This window comes from Triticum urartu, chromosome 7A, assembly GCF_056163025.1.
Source record: "Triticum urartu cultivar PI428250 chromosome 7A, HENAU_Tu73, whole genome shotgun sequence".
NCBI classification, from domain to species: domain Eukaryota; kingdom Viridiplantae; phylum Streptophyta; class Magnoliopsida; order Poales; family Poaceae; genus Triticum; species Triticum urartu.
This window is the reverse complement of record NC_141879.1, coordinates 728,451,816-728,471,522: the sequence shown is the minus strand read 5'-3', so window position 1 is coordinate 728,471,522 and position 19,707 is coordinate 728,451,816. Positions and strand designations below refer to the sequence as shown.

At 50.0% G+C, this 19,707-nt stretch overlaps 1 protein-coding gene across 1 annotated transcript; it reads left to right on the top strand.

The window, feature by feature from the left end:
- Positions 1-1,647: 1,647 nt before the first annotated feature.
- LOC147962332 (LEAF RUST 10 DISEASE-RESISTANCE LOCUS RECEPTOR-LIKE PROTEIN KINASE-like 2.1) lies at positions 1,648-4,763 on the top strand. Its single transcript, XM_087536956.1, has one exon. The coding sequence runs from the start codon at positions 3,616-3,618 to the stop codon at positions 4,543-4,545; it is 930 nt and encodes a 309-aa protein (XP_087393082.1). The 5' UTR covers positions 1,648-3,615; the 3' UTR covers positions 4,546-4,763.
- Positions 4,764-19,707: the final 14,944 nt, after the last annotated feature.

Sequence of the window (19,707 nt, the reverse complement as noted above, 5' to 3'; positions counted from 1 at the left end):
GCCTAGGCTCGAAGGCGCCGCACCGTCGGATCGTTGGCGCTCACCCGAGAACTAGAGCAGACGCCAGCCGGATCCCCATCACAGACAGGTTGCACAGCCCTCGCCACGCCGCAAGCACACACCACAGCTGCACTGCCACCTCTCCTGAACAACCAAGAGCAGAAGGATAGCCGTCGGGAGGTCACCGAAGAAAAAAGTTGCCGAGGCCAAGCGGCGGAGCAGGGGAGCACCAGGTCCCGTTCCATGGCCGCAAGAAGGACTCTTGCAGGAACGAGCACCCTTCATGGAAAAACGCAAACTTGGCCTCGCAGCCGTCGGACGCCCACCAACCACCTCATCCCTCTCCTGAAGAACCAGACACCCAAGACGGCGCCTCCAACAAGGACGCGACGCACTAGGCACCGCCGCCGGCCAACCCGAGACGGGTTTTGGGTTTTCACCCGGGGTCTGGGACGAGGGTGAAGAGGAGAGCCCTCGACGGCGCCTCCAACAAAGAACACGACGCGCACACGCGCCGTCGCCGTCGTGACCGGAGGACCGGCCAAGACTTTCCCCCGGGCTCGAACCTGAGCATCCGCACCCCACCAGCACCGGATCTGGCGAGCAGAGTCGCAGAAGGGTACGACCGGCGGGGAGGAGAGAGCAGGGGAGGAGGGCGCCTGACCTTCAGATCTGGGGCAGAGGGACTCCGCGCCGCGACCGCCCGCCGTATCCTTGCTGCCCGGGCAGCCGAGGATGCCGGCCACCTCTTCCTGCGCGCGCCACCAGTCGCGGAGGCAGCGCCGCCTCACCGTCCGGGGCCGCCGCCCCGGCTTCCAGGTCCTTCGCGGGGGCACGAAGCAACGCAGCACCTCACCGCCACCTTCATCGACGACCCAGCAGGCTTGCCTGTCGATCCCCTCAGGTGGCGGCGAGGAGGAGCTGGGATTGAGGGGGTGGCGGCGCGGGGGAAACCCTAGTCGCCCCCGAGTCGCCCTTGGGAGGACGACGCGAGGGCCGGGGGGGGGGGGGGGGGGGGGGTAGTTGATGTGTTCGATCTGGTAGGGAGAGATAACATTGACTGCATGCTTTTCTGTCGATCGCAACTAAGGACCTCTCCTATAAATTCAGCCCCGGCCAGCCCATCTAATTAAAACTGTATCATCATTTCTTAATTTTTGCCGAATCCCATTTCATTTTCCCGGCCGAACGGCCAAAACACTACTGTTCATCGCATATGTCTACTTTCCCGACTGCCAAGTGCCAACCCGCCACCGCGGTTTGGCAACGATTCTCCCAGTCCCAACAGCTCCTTCCCTTCCTTCCTCCCCATCGTCATCGGTGTGCTCTCAACTTATCAGGGCTAACTACAGTTTTATCCCCCGTAAAACTTATGAAGAATACGAATTCAAGATGATTTATGTCTAGTGCTACGAATTTTGCTCATATATATGTACACTGAACTTCCTTATCGCTGAATGATGCAGTGTTTACGCTACTGAGCATATTGGGAACCATCGCCATAGCTGGCTTCCTGTGCAGATACGTCAAGAAGCACGGCCTCCATGCCATCACTATCAGCACAGGTGCCGCCCCGGTTAGCACGGCACTGTACGCAGTGGCGCCGGACACCCAGATACGGGACGGCACCGTGGAGAGGTTCCTCAGGGAGATTGCTGGCGAGAAGCTGTTAGAGTAAACCACGTTAGGTGCGCGCGTGGGTGCGTGCGTGCGTGGCGCAAGTCCATGGTCGAGTCTGTTAGCTAGCCATGCGTTTGCATGCCAGCCAAGTCAGATGCATGCTGGGCCAGGTCGTTGTAGTTGAGTGGATGACTAAACATGCATGCATGTAGGAATTAGTTAGTGGGGTTAGCAGCGCCGAATGTGGCGGCTGGCCAATGTGTGCGTGGCTGCATGCTGTTAGTGGCCGGGCATAGCGGCTGGGTTAGTGCGTGCGTGAGTTGCTTGTAATGGTTATTTATAAGGTGATCAGATGAATGAGAAAGGGCGGCCGTGAGGGCTGGAGAAACAATGTAGCCACCGTGTGATCATCAAGGGAGCCTCTTGGCAAAGCTTGTGAGTTCTTCCTTGGTGCATGTGTGCGTGGGTGTGTGTGGAGTTTCTCCTCGTATGAGGCAAGAGGTAGAAGAAGAGCGGCGCTGCGAGGAGGCGGCGCCAACAATTGGTATTCAGAGCCACAAGGTTCGAGGGGCGGCCGTGGCGCGCGGTGGTGTCCGCGGCGGACGCGGCGTGCGCGGCCGACATGGAGGCATCGGCTGCGGCGGGCGGCGAGTGCGTGGCGACGGCGACGCACAGCGAGTCCGCGGCTGTGCGGTGTGATGTCGTGCGCGCGAAGAGCACGGTGGTCGCGGAGACGAGGAGGTCACGGTGGACTTGCATGGTGGCGCAGAGACTGCGGTGGCGCGGCGTGACGGCATGGAGGTGGTGCGCTGCAGTTGAGGCCGCAGCGGTGCAGGGCAATAAGCCGCGGCGGCGAGCCGGGGGCGACCGGTGCGTGTTATGGGTGCGCACTGGACGCGTCAGGCGCGTCGGGACCGCGGACGCGCGTACGAGCATGCGGTTGACGTTGGGAGGAGGCGTATGTCGCCGTGGTGCTCGAGTCCGTGCTCGAGTTGGGCTACATCCTTCTGGCGTTTGTCGCTGGCGGCTGCCATGGCGGACGCGGAGGCGGCACACGGTGAGCGTCTGGTGCTGTCGGGCTCGTCGGGCGCGTCGGATGCGCGCGGTACGTGCGGGACGCACTGGTGCGGTCGGGCTTGTCGGGCGCGTCGGGTGCGCGCGGGATGTGCGGGACGCAGAGGGACGCCAGTGGTGTGTCGCCGGCGGAGAAGGAGCTCGGCGTATGTCGCCGGGGTCGTAATGGAGCACGGTGCGACCGGCGTCAGCGCGCCAGGTCGGGTCCATGGTGGTGTGACTGACATTGATGCGCCGGGTCGGGTCCGCGGGCTAGGTTACGGCCGTGACGACGACAATGACAGAAGCTGCAACTACTCCGGCAAGGCGAGATCGTGGTTTAGGGGGAGTATGTTAGAGTAAACCACGTTAGGTGCGCGCGTGGGTGCGTGCGTGCGTGGCGCAAGTCCATGGCCGAGTCTGTTAGCTAGCCATGCGTTTGCATGCCAGCCAAGTCAGATGCATGCTGGGCCAGGTCGTTGTAGTTGAGTGGATGACTGAACATGCATGCATGTAGGAATTAGTTAGTGGGGTTAGCAACGCCGAATGTGGCGGCTGGCCAATGTGTGCGTGGCTGCATGCTGTTAGTGGCCGGGCATAGCGGCTGGGTTAGTGCGTGCGTGAGTTGCTTGTACTGGTTATTTATAAGGTGATCAGATGAATGAGAAAAGGCGGCCGTGAGGGCTGGAGAAACAATGTAGCCACCGTGTGATCATCAAGGGAGCCTCTTGGCAAAGCTTGTGAGTTCTTCCTTGATGCATGTGTGCGTGGGTGTGTGTGGAGTTTCTCCTCGTGTGAGGCAAGAGGTAGAAGAAGAGCTGCGCTGCGAGGAGGCGGCGCCAACAGAAGCCCATCCGATTCACTCCGCAGCAGCTCTCGGGCTTCACCAACAACTACTCTGTCCGGCTCGGCGCTGGTGGCTTCGGTGCCGTTTACAAGGGCATGCTCCCCAATGGTCTCACGGTCGCCGTGGAGCGCCTCCACGCCGGACGCCACGACGACAGGACCTCTCAGGAGCAGTTCATGGAGGAGATGGGCACCATCGGGAGGACGCACCACATCAACCTCGTCAGGCTCTTCGGCTTCTGCTACGATGCCGTTGACGTGCGCGCTCTGGTGTATAAGTACATGGAGCACGGCGCGCTCGATTCCTACCTCTTCGACCGGAGCTGCCAAGTCTCTTTCCAGACGCTGCGAGACATCACCGTCGGCATTGCCAGAGGGCTCCGGTACCTCCACGAGGAGTGCCAGCAGAAGATCGTGCACTACGACATCAAGCCCGGCAACGTGCTTCTCGACGGCAGCCTTACCCCAAAGGTGGCCGACTTCGGCCTTGCGCAGCTGCTGAACCGGGCGGACACCCACAAGAGCGTCTCCAGGATGCGCGGCACACCAGGTTATGCCGCGCCAGAGATGTGGATGCAGGCCGGCGCCACTGTGAAGTGCGACGTGTACAGCTTCGGCATCCTCCTGTTTGAGATCCTCGGCCGAAGGAGGAACCTCGACGAGACCGCGCCAGAGAGCCAGCAGTGGTTCCCCAAGCTGGTGTGCGTAAAGTATGAGAGCGGCCGGCTTCTGGAGGTCGTAGAGACTTGTGACGGCGCGGACGAGCAGGACAAGAAGACGGCGGAGAGGATGTGTGAGGTGGCGTTCTGGTGCGTGCAGCAGCAGCCGGAGGCGAGGCCTCCGATGGGCGTGGTGGTGAAGATGCTTGAAGGCGAGATGGACATTGCTCCCCCGGTGAACCCGTTCCAGCATCTCATGGCAACGCCGGAGGTGGCAAACATGTGGACCACCGTGACGAGCTCGGTGAACACGGTCTCGACTGGGGTAGATATCGATGGTGTTTCTCGTGAAATTTGTTCGACATAAACTAGTGTGCTCGGAAGTCGGTAGCCAAGCTAGTTTAGCTAGTAGCACATTTTCGTCTTCCCGTGTCCCCTATACATGTATGGTGAGCACATGCGATAATGGCGATGTGTGTGTCGTATCGTTTAGCTCACAGGTCCGCTCGTGGGATGGCGCGAGCATCATGGACCGTGGGTTCTGCAGTCCTGCAATAAAAATGAGAAGGGAAAGTCTTACGTACACTTGTGTTCCTCATTACTCTTTGCGTTTGCTACCAGCTGTTTCCTGGGTCGTGGTGTCACTGAGGAAAATGACACATCACCATGTATCGACGTTTAAGCCGAGTGACGAAACATGGCTACTCAACTTACATGAGTTACATCCACATAAGCTGAGCAAGGAATGTAAAACTCACGGCGAAAAACGAGAGACGACTTAAATCCGAATGAGCCAATAAAAAGTTTTCGGCTGTTGGAAATAATCACGATTAGGTAAGTATAGTCCGGCACAGACTTGTAGCAGTAATCGAGTCGTACATGTACTAGGTAGAATATTGGTAATATAAATACCAGTGCGTGTATCCCTGTAACACCAGATCAAATCAAAGCAATAAAGTGCAAAGGCTCGACACGAGCCTCTTGGCCAACTCGGCGAGTCTGCGTATTGTGTTTCCGACGAACTTGGTCTACGATAGCTAGCTAGACACGAGAATCCATCCACCAGGGTGCTTGCCTGCTTGTGTACCGCTGTACGTGCACGTCTCCGTCGAAGCAGCCGGAAGCAATCGGCTGTAGCTTGTACGTCGCTGCGTATTGTCGAAAAGTACTCGACAAGTGCGTCGTCAAGGTCGGGACCTGCGCTAACAATTGGTATCAGAGCAAGGTTGATCTTCTAGTAACGGAGGATCATGGCGGACGACGAGAGGAACAAGCAGCTGGCGGAGTACTCCGGTGCGGCTAAAGTATTTGCTGCTCCGGCGAGTTCATCGTACCCACGATTTGATCGCGAGAACTTTGGGGTCTGGAAGGCCCTCATGGAGTGTGGTCTCCGCGCCAATGAGCTATGGGACGCGGTCGACCCAGGAGGCGACGCGTTCAAGAAGGAGGGAGCCGAGCACCGGAAGGATCGGCAGGCGGCGTCGGCGATTTATTCGGTGATGCCGATGGATGTCCTCCAGCACCTAATCGCCAAAGAAACGGCGAAGGAGGCGTGGGATACTTTGAAGCTCATGTTCGAGGGACACACCCGCGTCAAGCAAGCCAATCTCCAAACTCTCCTAAGGAACTACGAGACTTTGGTCATGGGCGACAATGAGTCCGTGGATGCGTTCGCTTCACGGGTGGCTACTCTCGTCAATCGGATCGGCGCGCTTGGAGAAAACCTCACGGAGACCTCGGTTGTTCGGTGGTTCTTGCGCGCGGCTCCTCCCCGGTACCTGCAAATTGTCACGGCAATCGAGCAGTGCGTCGATCTCGAGACTCTCTCCATCGACGATCTCGTCGGGCGCTACAAGGCTCACGACGAGCGTATGCGGTACAGTCTTGGGGATGGGAGGAACGATGAAAATGTCATGCTCACACGGGCTCAGTGGATGGCGCTGGACTCAAGGAGAGGAGGCGAGGGCTCTAGCAGCAACACTCGCCAAGATCGTGCGCCAAAAGAACAAAGTAAGAAGAACGCCGGCGACGGCGCTCCGAAGAAGAAGAAGAAGTTCGACAAGGGCAAGATCAAGTGTCACAACTGTGGCATCATGGGGCACTTCAAGTCGGAGTGCAAGAAACCACCGAAGGAGAAAGCTCTCCTGGCCAAAGGAGGCGATGATGGAGACATGATGCTCATGGTCGAAGTATGCGAGCTAATGGACGAGGATAGTCCAGCTCCGAAGGCGCTGGCTACAGAGGTTGTCATGCTCATAGAGGAGGCAGTTTATCTTCACGATAAGAAGAGGATGAACACGTCGAGGCACGTGTGGTACCTCGACACGGGCGCTAGCAACCACATGACCGGCGACAAGGACCAGTTTTCTGAGCTCAGTGTTTCGGTGGGAGGCACGGTTCGGTTCGGCGACGGACGGACCGTTGACATCGCAGGGCGAGGTATTGTCCTGTTTGAGTTGAAGAGCGGCGGTCACAAGGTACTCACAGATGTGTACTATATTCCCAAGCTAAAGAGCAGCATCATAAGTCTTGGTCAGCTCGAGGAGCGTGGTTGCAAGATTGTGCTCGAAGATGGCTATCTATGGGGGTATGATCGTCAGAGGATGCTAATTATGAAGGTGCAGAGGTCACCTAACAGGCTTTACGTCCTCAACTTGGATCGTGTGGATCCAGTATGTCTCTTGTCAAGCATGGACGATTCGGCATGGAAGTGGCACGCGCGCTACGGTCATCTAAATTTCCAGGCTCTTCGGCAACTTGGACAAAAGGAGATGGTACGTGGTCTACCGTGCATCAATCATGTCGACCAAGTGTGCGACGGTTGTCTCATTGGGAAACAAAGGCGAGCCCCGTTCCCAAGAGAGGGAAACTTTAGAGCGAGTAAAGCTCTTGAGTTGGTCCATGGAGACTTGTGCGGACCGATTACACCGGCCACCCCTACCGGAAATAGATACTTCTTGCTCGTCGTCGACGACTTCAGCAGATTCATGTGGATCGTGTTGTTGAAGACGAAGGACCAAGCTTTGCAAGCCTTCAGGATAATAAAGATGATGGCTGAAGTAGAATCTGAAGCCAAGCTGAAGGCCCTCCGTACCGATCGGGGGGGTGAGTTCAAGTCTCGTGCATTCACGGAATTTTGCGAAGCTCAAGGGATCAAGAGGTATTTTACGGCACCATATTCACCACAGCAAAACGGTGTTGTGGAACGGAGGAACCAAACCGTGGTGGCGATGGCACGAAGCATGTTGAAGAGTAAAGGCATGTCGGGCAAGTTTTGGGGTGAGGCGGTCAATACAGCCGTTTATTTGCTGAACCGGGCTCCAACCAAAAGTGTGGTTGGGATGACGCCGTACGAAGCATGGTACGGACACAAGCCCACGGTTGATCATCTTCGCACTTTCGGGTGCGTAGCGCATGTGAAGACAGTGACCGGGCATGCTAGCAAATTGGCGGATCGGAGTACTCCAATGATGCTAGTTGGCTATGAAAAGGGCACGAAGGCATACCGCGTGTGCAATCCCTCTACCAATAAGGTGGTTGTGACACACGATGTGGTCTTTGAAGAAGCAAGATCATGGAATTGGAACTCCACTGAGCCGGTATACCTGTCTTCTGATGAAATATTCAACGTTGTTTACGATGATTACGAGCATGCAGATCGACCGGAGACGTCGGCCGCAACAAACGGCGCGGACGGCGCAGCAGAAAAAGAGGGCGCACCAGCAGCCGACGCGCCCGAGGGCACGTACGGCACGCTTGGCAGCAGCGCGCACAACGCTCGTCCTGGTGGCGTTGTTACGTCAGGACCAGAACATGCCACCCCAGCTCGTGGCCCCGGAAGCCCAGCACCAGCCAGCCCAGGCACTAAGAGCCTGTCCGCTGGAGGCGTTTCCAGTAGGCTGCAAAGCAGCCCACGTGCTGCACCACGAGCACATGAAGGGCACGTACGTGAAGGCTATGTACCTGAAGATGGTACACATATTTTGGATGGTTCATCTGATGAAGCTGCAACCAGTTCGGAGGAACAGGATGCACCAGAAATTGGGAGTTTGGCAACTCCCGATGAAAATCCATCGTCTTCGACTGAACATGAGATAAGGGAACGTCCGCCGACACCAGTACGTCTTCGACCAGTGGTGGATTTATATCCGAAGAAAAATCCGGTGAAAATTAAAAGAAGAGGTCGACAGTGTTTGCTTAGCGTCGAGGAACCGACAAAATTTGAAGAGGCAAACACGGAGGAGTGTTGGCGCCGTGCTATGGACGAGGAGTTGGGATCAATCCAAGACAACAAAACATGGGAGCTCATGGATCCTCCACCCAACGACCATAAAATCATAGGGCTTAAGTGGGTGTACAAAGTCAAGAAAGATGCCGAAGGAAACTTGGTGAAGCATAAAGCAAGGCTCGTAGCCAAAGGATATGTGCAAGAGCAAGGTCTAGACTTCGAGGAAGTGTTCGCTCCAGTCACAAGGATGGAATCGGTGCGGCTAGTTATAGCTCTCGCGGCTCAAGAATCTTGGAGGCTACATCACATGGATGTAAAATCCGCTTTTTTGAACGGGGAGTTGAAAGAAGAAGTATATGTGAAGCAACCACCGGGTTACATCAAAAAAGGAGAGGAGCACAAGGTGTTGAAACTACACAAGGCATTGTACGGGCTATGCCAAGCTCCTCGGGCGTGGAACATCAAGCTTGATCGTACACTAGTTTCTCTTGGTTTTGAGAAACGTCCACTGGAGCATGCTATGTATAAGCGAGGTAAAGGCAAGGATCGTCTTCTAGTGGGCATCTATGTTGATGATCTCTTGATAACTGGAGCAGATGAGGAGGAGATTGCTAGATTCAAGCTACAAATGAAGGAGCTTTTCAAGATGAGTGATCTAGGGCTCTTGACTTACTATCTCGGGATCGAGGTACATCAAAAGCCGGAGGGAATCACACTATGCCAGGAGGCATATGCAAAGAAGATTCTTGAAAGCTGTAGCATGGAGGACTGCAATCCAAGTCATATTCCAATGGAGCCTCGACTTAAACTTAGCAAGAGGAGCCAAGCACCCGCGGTTGATGCAACGGATTATAGAAGTGTGGTCGGAAGCCTAAGGTATCTTGTGAATACACGACCAGACTTGGCCTATTCCGTTGGTGTAGTGAGTCGCTTCATGGAAGCACCCACGACAGAACATTGGGCAGCTGTGAAACAAATACTCAGGTACATCAAAGGGACAACTAACTTCGGTTGTGTCTATTTGAGAGAGAAGCAGAAGGAGATGGTGGAGCTACTTGGCTACAGTGATAGCGACTTGGCAGGAGATATTGACGACCGTAAAAGTACCTCGGGCGTGGCATATTTCTTGGGAAGAAGCATAGTGAGTTGGGTATCACAAAAGCAGAAGGTGGTCGCATTATCATCCTGTGAAGCGGAGTATATTGCAGCTGCAACCGCGGCAGGTCAAGGTGTGTGGCTAGAAAGGCTACTCGGTGACCTCACTGACAAGGAACCGGAAGGAGTGGTGCTCTACGTTGACAACAAATCCACGATTGCCCTATGTAAGAATCCAGTGCATCATGACAGAAGTAAGCACATTGATATAAGGTATCATTACATACGGGATTGCGTGGAAGAAAGCAAGATTGAAGTCAACTACATTTGCACTGACGATCAGCTTGCAGACATCCTGACCAAGTCTTTGGGGCGACAGAAGTTCACGGAGATGCGGAGAAGGATCGGCGTCCAAGCTGTAAAGTGAGGACATCGTGCTTAGGGGGGTGATTGTTGGAAATAATCACGATTAGGTAAGTATAGTCCGGCACGGACTTGTAGCAGTAATCGAGTCGTACATGTACTAGGTAGAATATTGGTAATATAAATACCAGTGCGTGTATCCCCTATAACACCAGATCATATCAAAGCAATAAAGTGCAAAGGCTCGACACGAGCCTCTTGGCCAACTCGGCGAGTCTGCGTATTGTGTTTCCGACGAACTTGGTCTACGATAGCTAGCTAGACACGAGAATCCATCCACCAGGGTGCTTGCCTGCTTGTGTACCGCTGTACGTGCACGTCTCCGTCGAAGCAGCCGGAAGCAATCGGCTGTAGCTTGTACGTCGCTGCGTATTGTCGGAAAGTACTCGACAAGTGCGTCGTCAAGGTCGGGACCTGCGCTAACATCGGCTGTATGACACTCGGCTTAAAGATAGGGCTGGGTAAAGATTTCTATACAGTGGCCGCCGTCGATAGATTCAACGGCTAGCATGAGGCCGCTGGTATAAGCCGAGTACCGTCTCCCGGAACTCGGCTTAAGTATAAGTTAGAAATTGCATGGCCGCACAAGCGCCGACCTCTTCGTCTTCAAATCAGGCCACCGCACGGCGACACCGCATCCGCCCGCTCACCGCCGCCACCCTCCGCCCCAAAACCTCACCGGCGACGTCTTTTAGTGCATTCTTGTATCCAGCAGGTAGTATGATGTGCTTTACTCAAGCTGGTGATGCTTAACTCTACTTAATTAGGTACAGTTTGAGCCCCACGTCTCCATACAAGTAGTCAAGCACACTACATGTAACACATGCGAGCTCGTCTCCTAATCACATGCTAGAATGATACGGAGACGGGGATAAATTCACAAATCTTAGTAAATTTCCACTTAATTTCAAACACACTTATAAGATTTGATTTGAACTTTGTAAGATCTAAACCCAAGACTACTGTGCGTAGAGTCATGCACCCACAGCTCTACAGCCCACAAAAGAGGTGGTTCTTCCATTCAAACCGTTACCACCATCGAACCTCTGACCCATCTCCAGAAAAGAGATCCCCATTATCCTTGTCGGGCTGACCATCCGTTGACGCCTCCATGACATCATGTATTCAAACACATCTGTTGTCAAAACTCAACTGCACCATGCCGCCAAGATCCGTTATCATTGACCTGGTAAATGCAACGTCGCTCCACCTCTTTGCCCCTTCAAACCTGGTCCAAAATGATGCTCCCAAGTGGGAGAATGCATCGAAGGCGTCGTCATCGTCCAATCCGGGAGACCTAGATCTAGGGTTTACCTAGGGAACTAGGGTTTTCATCCGAGCACAAAGGACATGGGGGAGCGGTGCGAGATATCCTCAACATCGCCACCAAGGAGACAATGGTGCCTAGAGCACCATCGACATCGTGGCCGCCGCCGCCGGCTAGGGGTTTCCCCCCTCACGAGGTCCCAACCCGACATCCTCATGGCCCGCCACCACAACTCTGAGCACGGACGCCGGAGTCAGCACCGGACGGAGGAGGTGTGCCGCATCCGAGGGAGGGTACCACGAGGGGCGCCTCACATATGGCATATGGCAAGATCCGATTCGGCCTCGTAGTCCATGCAACCAAAGAGCCCGGCCGACCTCCAACAAGCACCCCTAGCCGAAGAAGGGACTCCGCCCATACAGTCTTCCATGCGCCCGCGAGACCTACCGCCACCGCCAGTAGCACGCCACGCCGCCATCCACGAGATGCGCCCCGAGCCGCCGCCCTGGGGCAGGAGGAAAGATGCCCCCATGCGCTGAGGCCGACCAGACTTTGCCCCTCAGCACACGACGGTGACGGTGATGAGGGGTGGTGCACGAGGGGGTCTGGTAGTGGCGGATCTGCCCCCCCCCCCCCCCCCCACCCCGGCTGCCCGTGCGGGCAATGGGAGGAGTCGCGAGGAGGTGCATAGGAGGAGGGGGCAGAGGAGGAGAGACTCGTCAACGAAGGAATGGAGGAGGAGGAGGAGTGGATCTCGCGAAGAGGAGACGCCTACTCACGAGGAAATCACATAAGTCTGCAACACACTCGAGTAAAAACATGTATTAAAGACCTGATTTGCAACCATGTCAAGTTCCCCTAGTGTAGGTGATCTATAAGGATAATCATAGTGGAAAGTAACTTAGACTAGTAACATATTACCAGTCTGTATTACTATCTTCATAGTGGGTAATGTCTTAGTTATGGTAACACCTTGATTTATTATTTTGTAGAATCATCCTTCATTGGAAGCGCTATGTGATGGTAACATATTATGTTACTGCATATATCACTCTTCTCTTTAATTGCATATCACATCATCTTTTTTGCTTAGGTGTCATGCATTTTACTATCTATATTACTCCCACTATGACTAGCCTAAGGGAGGGAAGTGTAGCACGATTGTGAGGGAAGCTGATCCCTCACGATAAATTAGTGTTTGCTGAAATCATGCGCAACTAGAATCTCAAATTGTCCAATGCCAAGTGTTTAAAGATGACGAACGTCACTGAATTCAACGAATACAAGGATAGCACCAACACGCTTTCTTGAATGTCCAACCTTCCTGGTATATGATGACCTTTTCTTAAACAGTGTTTGACAATAATGACAAGGACATGCCAACTGCTACCAATGTTATTTATTCTCATGGAGTCTTAGATCATCTTTACTGAGTAAGCAGTGGTCTGTTTCAAACGCAAGCGCAGCCAATCAAAATGGTGACAAATGGACCAGTATTTTACTTTCATATTCAATTTTTTTATTGTACCTCATACAGTCTACCATCTTTAAAATACATATTAGCATGTGCCTAAGTGATGCCAAAAACTAATTTGATCAGAGAGTCAATAAATTATTTGTCAGGGAGAAAGACGTTACAATGGTTTGATTAGTTATCTGGGCAATATAAATTATTTGTCATAGAGAAAGACGTTACAATGGTTTGATTAGTTGTCTAGGCAATATAAATTATTTGTCAGAGAGAAAGACGTTACAACATAGTGGAATCAGCAGCAGCACTAGTAGACGGCTAGTATACTTGCTGCCTTTGGAAAGACTTGTTGTGATTCCTTTGTTGACCCCTACCTTGATGAACAGTTCATGTTTGGCTTCCTTTGTTGACCCGGATATGTATATCAACAAATGGAGCTTTAGCTTTCCCTTTCCTATCCCTTGCTGGCTAGGAAAAACTCTCCTCTCCATGCTACAGGGATCTACCTGCTCGGGTTACTATGGAGCGGGTGCCGTTAGCACTTAGCAGTGGTGTGCTAAGGTAGCATGAGCGGCGGCTTAGGCTGAGGGGCGGTCCGCAACTGAGCACGGTGGATCGAGGGATACGGAGGTCACGTCATATTCGGCCTTGTTATTAGAATAAATCTCAGGCGCTAGTGGATCTACTCAGGACCAAGCAATTATACAAACATGACACCGAGATGAGTTAATAAGGTTCATCAATATGCCTACATTCTCGGGGCCTGACTACGGGCGTTCCTCTTCATGACACAGCTATAATACCGCACATCGGCCACCCGGGCACCAGCACACGCCACCGGCTTCCCCACGTGTCTGTGCTATTATGTTGGCATAGGTTACAGCGTGTATCTACCCCACTATACATGACAGGCCTAGGATACAAATGTTCAACTTGGACAGGACGACATATCTTGTCTACACACCGTGTGACTCAGAGTCCAACTGTAACCTACCTTGTGCAAATAATATTCCACACACACTACTAGGGAAAAGCCTAGCAGCAGCGCGGGTTTTAGGCCTATCAGTAGCGCGGGGCGATGCGTTACTGATAAGGCGCTACAGCTAACGTATAGCAGTAGCGTGCCTCCGCCCACGCTACTGCTAAATCGACTTAGTAGTAGCGACTTCCCGGAGAAGCGCTACTGGTAATTAGTACTAGCGCTTCTCCCTGCCCGCGCTGCTACTATTATTTCGTATTTTATTTCTTTTTTATTTCATGTTGTATTCGTACACCTTTACACAAGTTTTCATACAACAGGAATTTCGAAATTGTTTTTACATCATAATGAGTTATTACATCATAATGAGTTATTACATCATAATCCGCGGTTCTTTCATCCAATGATATAATAAATATCATCATCATCATCATATCATTAACAACTTATCATCATAATACATCATTGTCATATAACACCTCCTCAAGATCATCGTTTTCATCAATGAGACATCACATAGCAAATTGGTCACTAGTCGTAATCACAAGTACTCCTCATCATCAACTCTAACACATTGTATCACATAATAAACATATTGTACCTCATAGGACCTACTACATTCTCTTAGGACCTACTATATTCTCTAAGGTAAAATAGCAAAAAACAAGATAGCCCATGACTCTCCATTATGGAGAATGGAGATTATCATGTCTCCAAATCGTGCCTTTCGCTCAATGTTACTTCCAAGAACCTCCTTGCGAATGTCCAAACATTTTTTTCATTCTTTGATTAGCATGTGTTCACCGGTTTTAGAAATCCGATATGCACAGGTGAGCTCCTTAGATTGACCTGGCTGTATGTTCAGAACTGCAAGGCGACCATTCTGATACATCAGATGAGGCACACAATCCATCGGGATTTCCTGTTGAAAAACATAGTAATAACTTCGTAGTTAGCAATGATGTACTAGTTTTAGAAGTATGCAAAAGATGCACGGATGTCGTAATAGTAAAAAATCTTACCAGGGTATCTTCATAGAATTTACCGTGGTTCAACACGTGCACTAGTGCCACGTATTCACCATAATTTGGAGGAGTTCGATAATAGGTATTGTAATTCTCAAGATAAGTACAATAAGCAATCAGATGACTTTTCTCCTTATAAGTTAATTCAGAGCCATCAGTGTAGTGGGTTTGGTCTACCATCTTCTGCACATTCTTTGAAGATTCAAAATAAGCTGTCAATGGAAATAAGCTGTCAACTATTTTGAAATAAACAATATACATTAGTTAATAACTATGTTTGAGAAACTCACATTGCGGTAGAATCGGAAGCGTATCAACAAGGACCCAAATGTCCATATTGTCTTGCTCGATGTCAGGATGACCAAGATCCATGGTGACAATCATACCCTCATAAAAACCATACATTTTGCAAAGTGCTTCCCAATTTTGGCAACCAAAATGGGTTACGCTCTGAGAATTGTACAGATTTACTTCAAAATCGATATCATGATGAGTCCTTAGGTGTATTTTCTTTGTTTAAATTTTTTTATGGTCTTCAAAACCCATCCTCTCCAAGACATAGCGTCTTGCATGGCATGGGATAAGCTAGTCGAATTGTAAAAGATGAAAATTAGACGTTGAAATAGTTGAAGTCATGCTTAATTACGAAAAAACACTTGTCGTTGTTGTGTACCGTTTCAACATCGAAGGTCTCCTCGAGCTTAATGCTGAAGCGCCGATCTTCATCCAGCTCAACGAACCTGTCGCACATACCTCGATCGTCATGGCACCAGCTGCACTCCCCCGGGAGACTGTCGTCGTCCGAGTATGACATTTCCTACATTCATAATTCAAAGATTAAACTTGTACAATTAAATATATGTACTAAAAAACCTAAATTAGATCATTATTTTTCGAGAAAATCCAGGCCACTCGATATTTCCCACATATTCTAGCACAAGTCATGCCAGAATTCACGGAAAAATCCGGCATGACCTTTGCTAAAAAAGGACATATCGAGCGCCTGAAATTTGCCGGAACGGAAATTAATCAACACTCCGGCAAAACATAGGCCACTCGGAGGTGTAACCAAAACATGACCGGGCACTTGGGCAACCACATATCCTATTTGAGCAACACAGGATATATATGTTTTTATCTACATCATATATATCTTATAGGACTCATATTGACATGGAGATTTGGTTGGTCTCACCTCGAGGGCGGAGGGGGTCGGTGACGGGGATGACGGCGGGGATGATGGAGGGGCTCCTTGATTTCTGCAAAAGCAAAAACCCTATAAATTATCACTAATACATCCCGAATAATTGCTTAAACTAAAAAATAAAAACAAATATGACATGTTCAACTAGTTCTTACTAAATATAAACTTACTATAAATATAAAAAAAAACTAGTTCTTTCTAAAAATAAAGTAGTTCAACTAGTTATTTTAATTTTCTTACTAAAAATACATTAGTTCTATTAATTCAACTAGTTTATTAATTTACTTACTAAACTAGTTCAACTAAAACTAAACTAGTTCAACTAAAACTAAACTAGTTCTATTAATTCAACTCATACATCACATATATATCCTATCACTACTACTAATTAATATCTACTACTACTAAAAATCATTATCTATGAACCCTAAATTAACATCTACTACTACTAAAAAACATCTACTAACTAAGCAAAGAGAGAGGGTGTGGGGGAGGGGTGGGGGCTTACAGAGAGGGGAGAGACGGTGGTGGGGAGGTGCTCGGCGACGGAGGTAGGGGCGGCGAGGGCGGGCTCGGGATCGGGAGGCGGCGGTCCTGGGCGGGCTCGGGCGGCGGCGGTGAGGTCGAGTGCGGCGACGGTGTGGTCGAGAGCGGCGGCGGGCGGCGGCGGTGAGGTTGAGGACGGGCTCGGGCGGCGGCGGTGAGGGCAGGCTCGGGCTCGGGCGGCAGCGACAGAGGAGTAGGGGAACAGGGGGAAAAGGAGGACTTAGCGAAATTTTGAGCCGGGGGGTGGTTAAGTCGAACTAGCAGTAGAGCTCATAAGGAAACGCGCTATAGTTAACTTATCTATAGCGCGTTTTAGAGAAAAACACTACTGCTAATGGAAGCAGTTATTTTTTTTGTTTATCCCAATATCAGTAACGCTTTGTCCTGAAAAAACGCTATAAGTCTAAGCAATGTAAAAACATCAAAAATATACATTGGTCATCATTGATCTTTTTGTGTAGAATCTAAATAGTCAACATGAATCCTCACTGTACCTGTATAGGTACATGCGAGGATTCATATTGCAGCCACAAATCCTACACATATAATTCAATGAAGACCAAGTGCTCGAGATAGATTGAGAAGTAACATATTTAAGGTGGTAAACACCTTGTTCGCTTAGCAGTATAGGACTAAATTTAATTAGTTGCGGTGATACTTAGCAGCAGCGAGTTTTGAAGAAAAACGCTGCTACTAAATACTTTAGCAGTAGCGCGTCCCTGGGAAGGGCGCTGCTACTATATCTAGCCTGGAGGCAAAACCGTGACAATTATAGTAGTAGTGCTCATTTCACCTAGAGCGCTACTACTACTGAGATATTAGTAGCGCTGTTTACTGAAGCTCGCTACTGCTAACTAGCAGTAGCGTCTGTTTTTAAACCACGCTGCTGCTAAGATTCTGTGTATAAGGTTTTCCCTAGTAGTGACAACTCTAACAAACTCCACCTTCGCGAATATTCTCCACCATCTTGGATTTATCGATGCGTTGAACCTTCATGTACATTGAACTTGAGATACGTCATGAGCACCGTTGTTATTCCCAGACTTCATGTGGCTTCACCTGCAACTGTAATCCTTTCTCATCTTCACAGTTTATACTCGAGCAAAATAAAGTTCATCATTAATCTACTTTGTGCTCTAACATCCGAAGCATCCGTTCAACATCATCACACACCGATCACTATCTGCGTGAAAGTGAACAACTCACATATTGAGCGCCACATATAAGAGTTACCTAAACTCAACATCGCCGTCTTTCTTGACCGTCTGTGTGAAACTTGAAGGAATTTCACCGTTGCCCTGTGTCACCCTTAGTCGAATTCGCAGTTGTCTCACCATTTTTTCTGAATAGTTTCTCACATGTCCCATAGCTGTAGCACTCTGCATCCTTCTGTACTTGGCATCCGCACTTTGCCATGTGCACCGGACACCAGGAAATATATGGCCATGTACTCTTTCATATTTTGACATTAAGACTTTCTGCCACTTTCGCAGATTCTCCATGGTCAACTCATGTCCATCAACTAGTACTGATAGACCCAGTCACCAACTTGAATCCGGTACTCATCAACACTGCTTCAGCACCCCTGCACATTTTGTCTGACCACATGTCTCACCATTAGTGTCTTAGTATGTCACTGTGTCCCGTGCTTATCGCACGCCTCGTCGCTATCACCGTGTCGAGCCTCTGCTGTCCTGGTCAAGTCTCCCAAGGTCGCAAACCCACACCATTCAACCCCCATTGCAGGGAACCACCGATAATCACCGACCGATGCCAACTATGACGTCTCCATCAGACCACTGGGCCGTAGTCCGATCCACGTGTGTCTCGCTATCCCGTTGAAATAGGCTTCGACTCTTCGAATTCTTACGCCGCCCACCATCAGCTTAGAGGGAAGTGGTCCATCAGACTCCAGCTCCAACTTCAACATGACTCCATGTAGTTGGTGGTGCTATCCTGCGCCCTGTCGACTCCAAGCTCTCATGTGTGCACTACCTTAAATCAACCATGCGCCATAGTCTTGTCGAAGCTGCCCAAGCCCTCAGGCCCGCACCACGTGTTTCCACTCTCCAGAAGTCGGCCACCATCAGTATCACACTCCTATGTCGCTGTCGCTGAAATCACCGATGTCTTCTACTTTAACCAACATTTCATGTCAGTCCATCAGACAATCCAGTCCAACCAGCCGAAATTATCCGACTGCAACCATGCTCCACCCTGCGTCGTGTCCGCCCGCACATCTATGCATTGCTTGATGCCTTATATATGCACGATCTTCTCACAACATGCTCCAGACTCCGCCAGCCTTATACACATGTGGCCATCCTCGCACGCTTTCCATCTTGACCAACTCTACATCATGCCGCACTTCCATCCAAGAAGTTATTTCGACCCAAGCAGCTACTCGTACGCATTGCACCTTTTGCTGGAACACTTGTCATGGTGTACAAACAATATTCGACACAACTCTAACACTTGTCATGGTGTATCTTGTTTGGTGCGTTTCTGTCCATGGTGTGCTAGTGTGGGTTGCCGTTAGTCTAGCATCTCTGGTAGAAATCCTCATTTTGGACTTCTGCAGAACTGGCGCTGACGACGCCAACAGGAGTCGCGATCTTTCTTTGAAGCATCTTCATGGAGGCATGTGCATCCCACTCCCCGCGACCTTGGCTCTGAAGGAAAACCTCGATATCTTTAATTTTTTTAAGCGTTAAGAACATTTTCAAAAACACGTGGACGTCTTAAGCATCCGTGGATATAGTGGAGGCGCGCATTATTTGAGGTAAAAGACTCGAGTTTTTTTTCTTTTTTTCGTTACATTCTCTGTTCGTGGTTACAGAGGAGGCGCGAACTACTCGATACATAGTCCACATTTTTTTATTTTTATTTTGTTTCTTTTTTGTCTTCTCCATTTTTCATTTTTTTGCATTTTATTCTTTGTTTTCGTTTTCAATTTTTTTCTTTTTGTATCTTTTTTTTGTTTCAGGTTTCTTTGTTCTTTCTTAATTATTCTATATTTTTTGTATATGTCAACCAAATTTTCCTAATACACGTCTAACATTTTTTTGATACAAATTAAACATTTTTGTAATACATGGTCAGCATATTTCTATACATATTTTAAACATTTTTCAAATGCTTGATTAACGTTTTTCAAATACAAGATTAACATTTATTGAATACATGGTCAAAAAATGTTCTATACATTTTCGTAACATTTTTTTAAATGCTTCATTAAAGGCTTTCTATGAAAAAGATTAACATTTTGAACACATGGTCAACGTTTTTTCT

Bases quoted from the DNA above. Each gene is read 5' to 3' on its own strand.
- LOC147962332 (XM_087536956.1), top strand. From the start codon at position 3,616: ATGCTCCCCAATGGTCTCACGGTCGCCGTGGAGCGCCTCCACGCCGGA.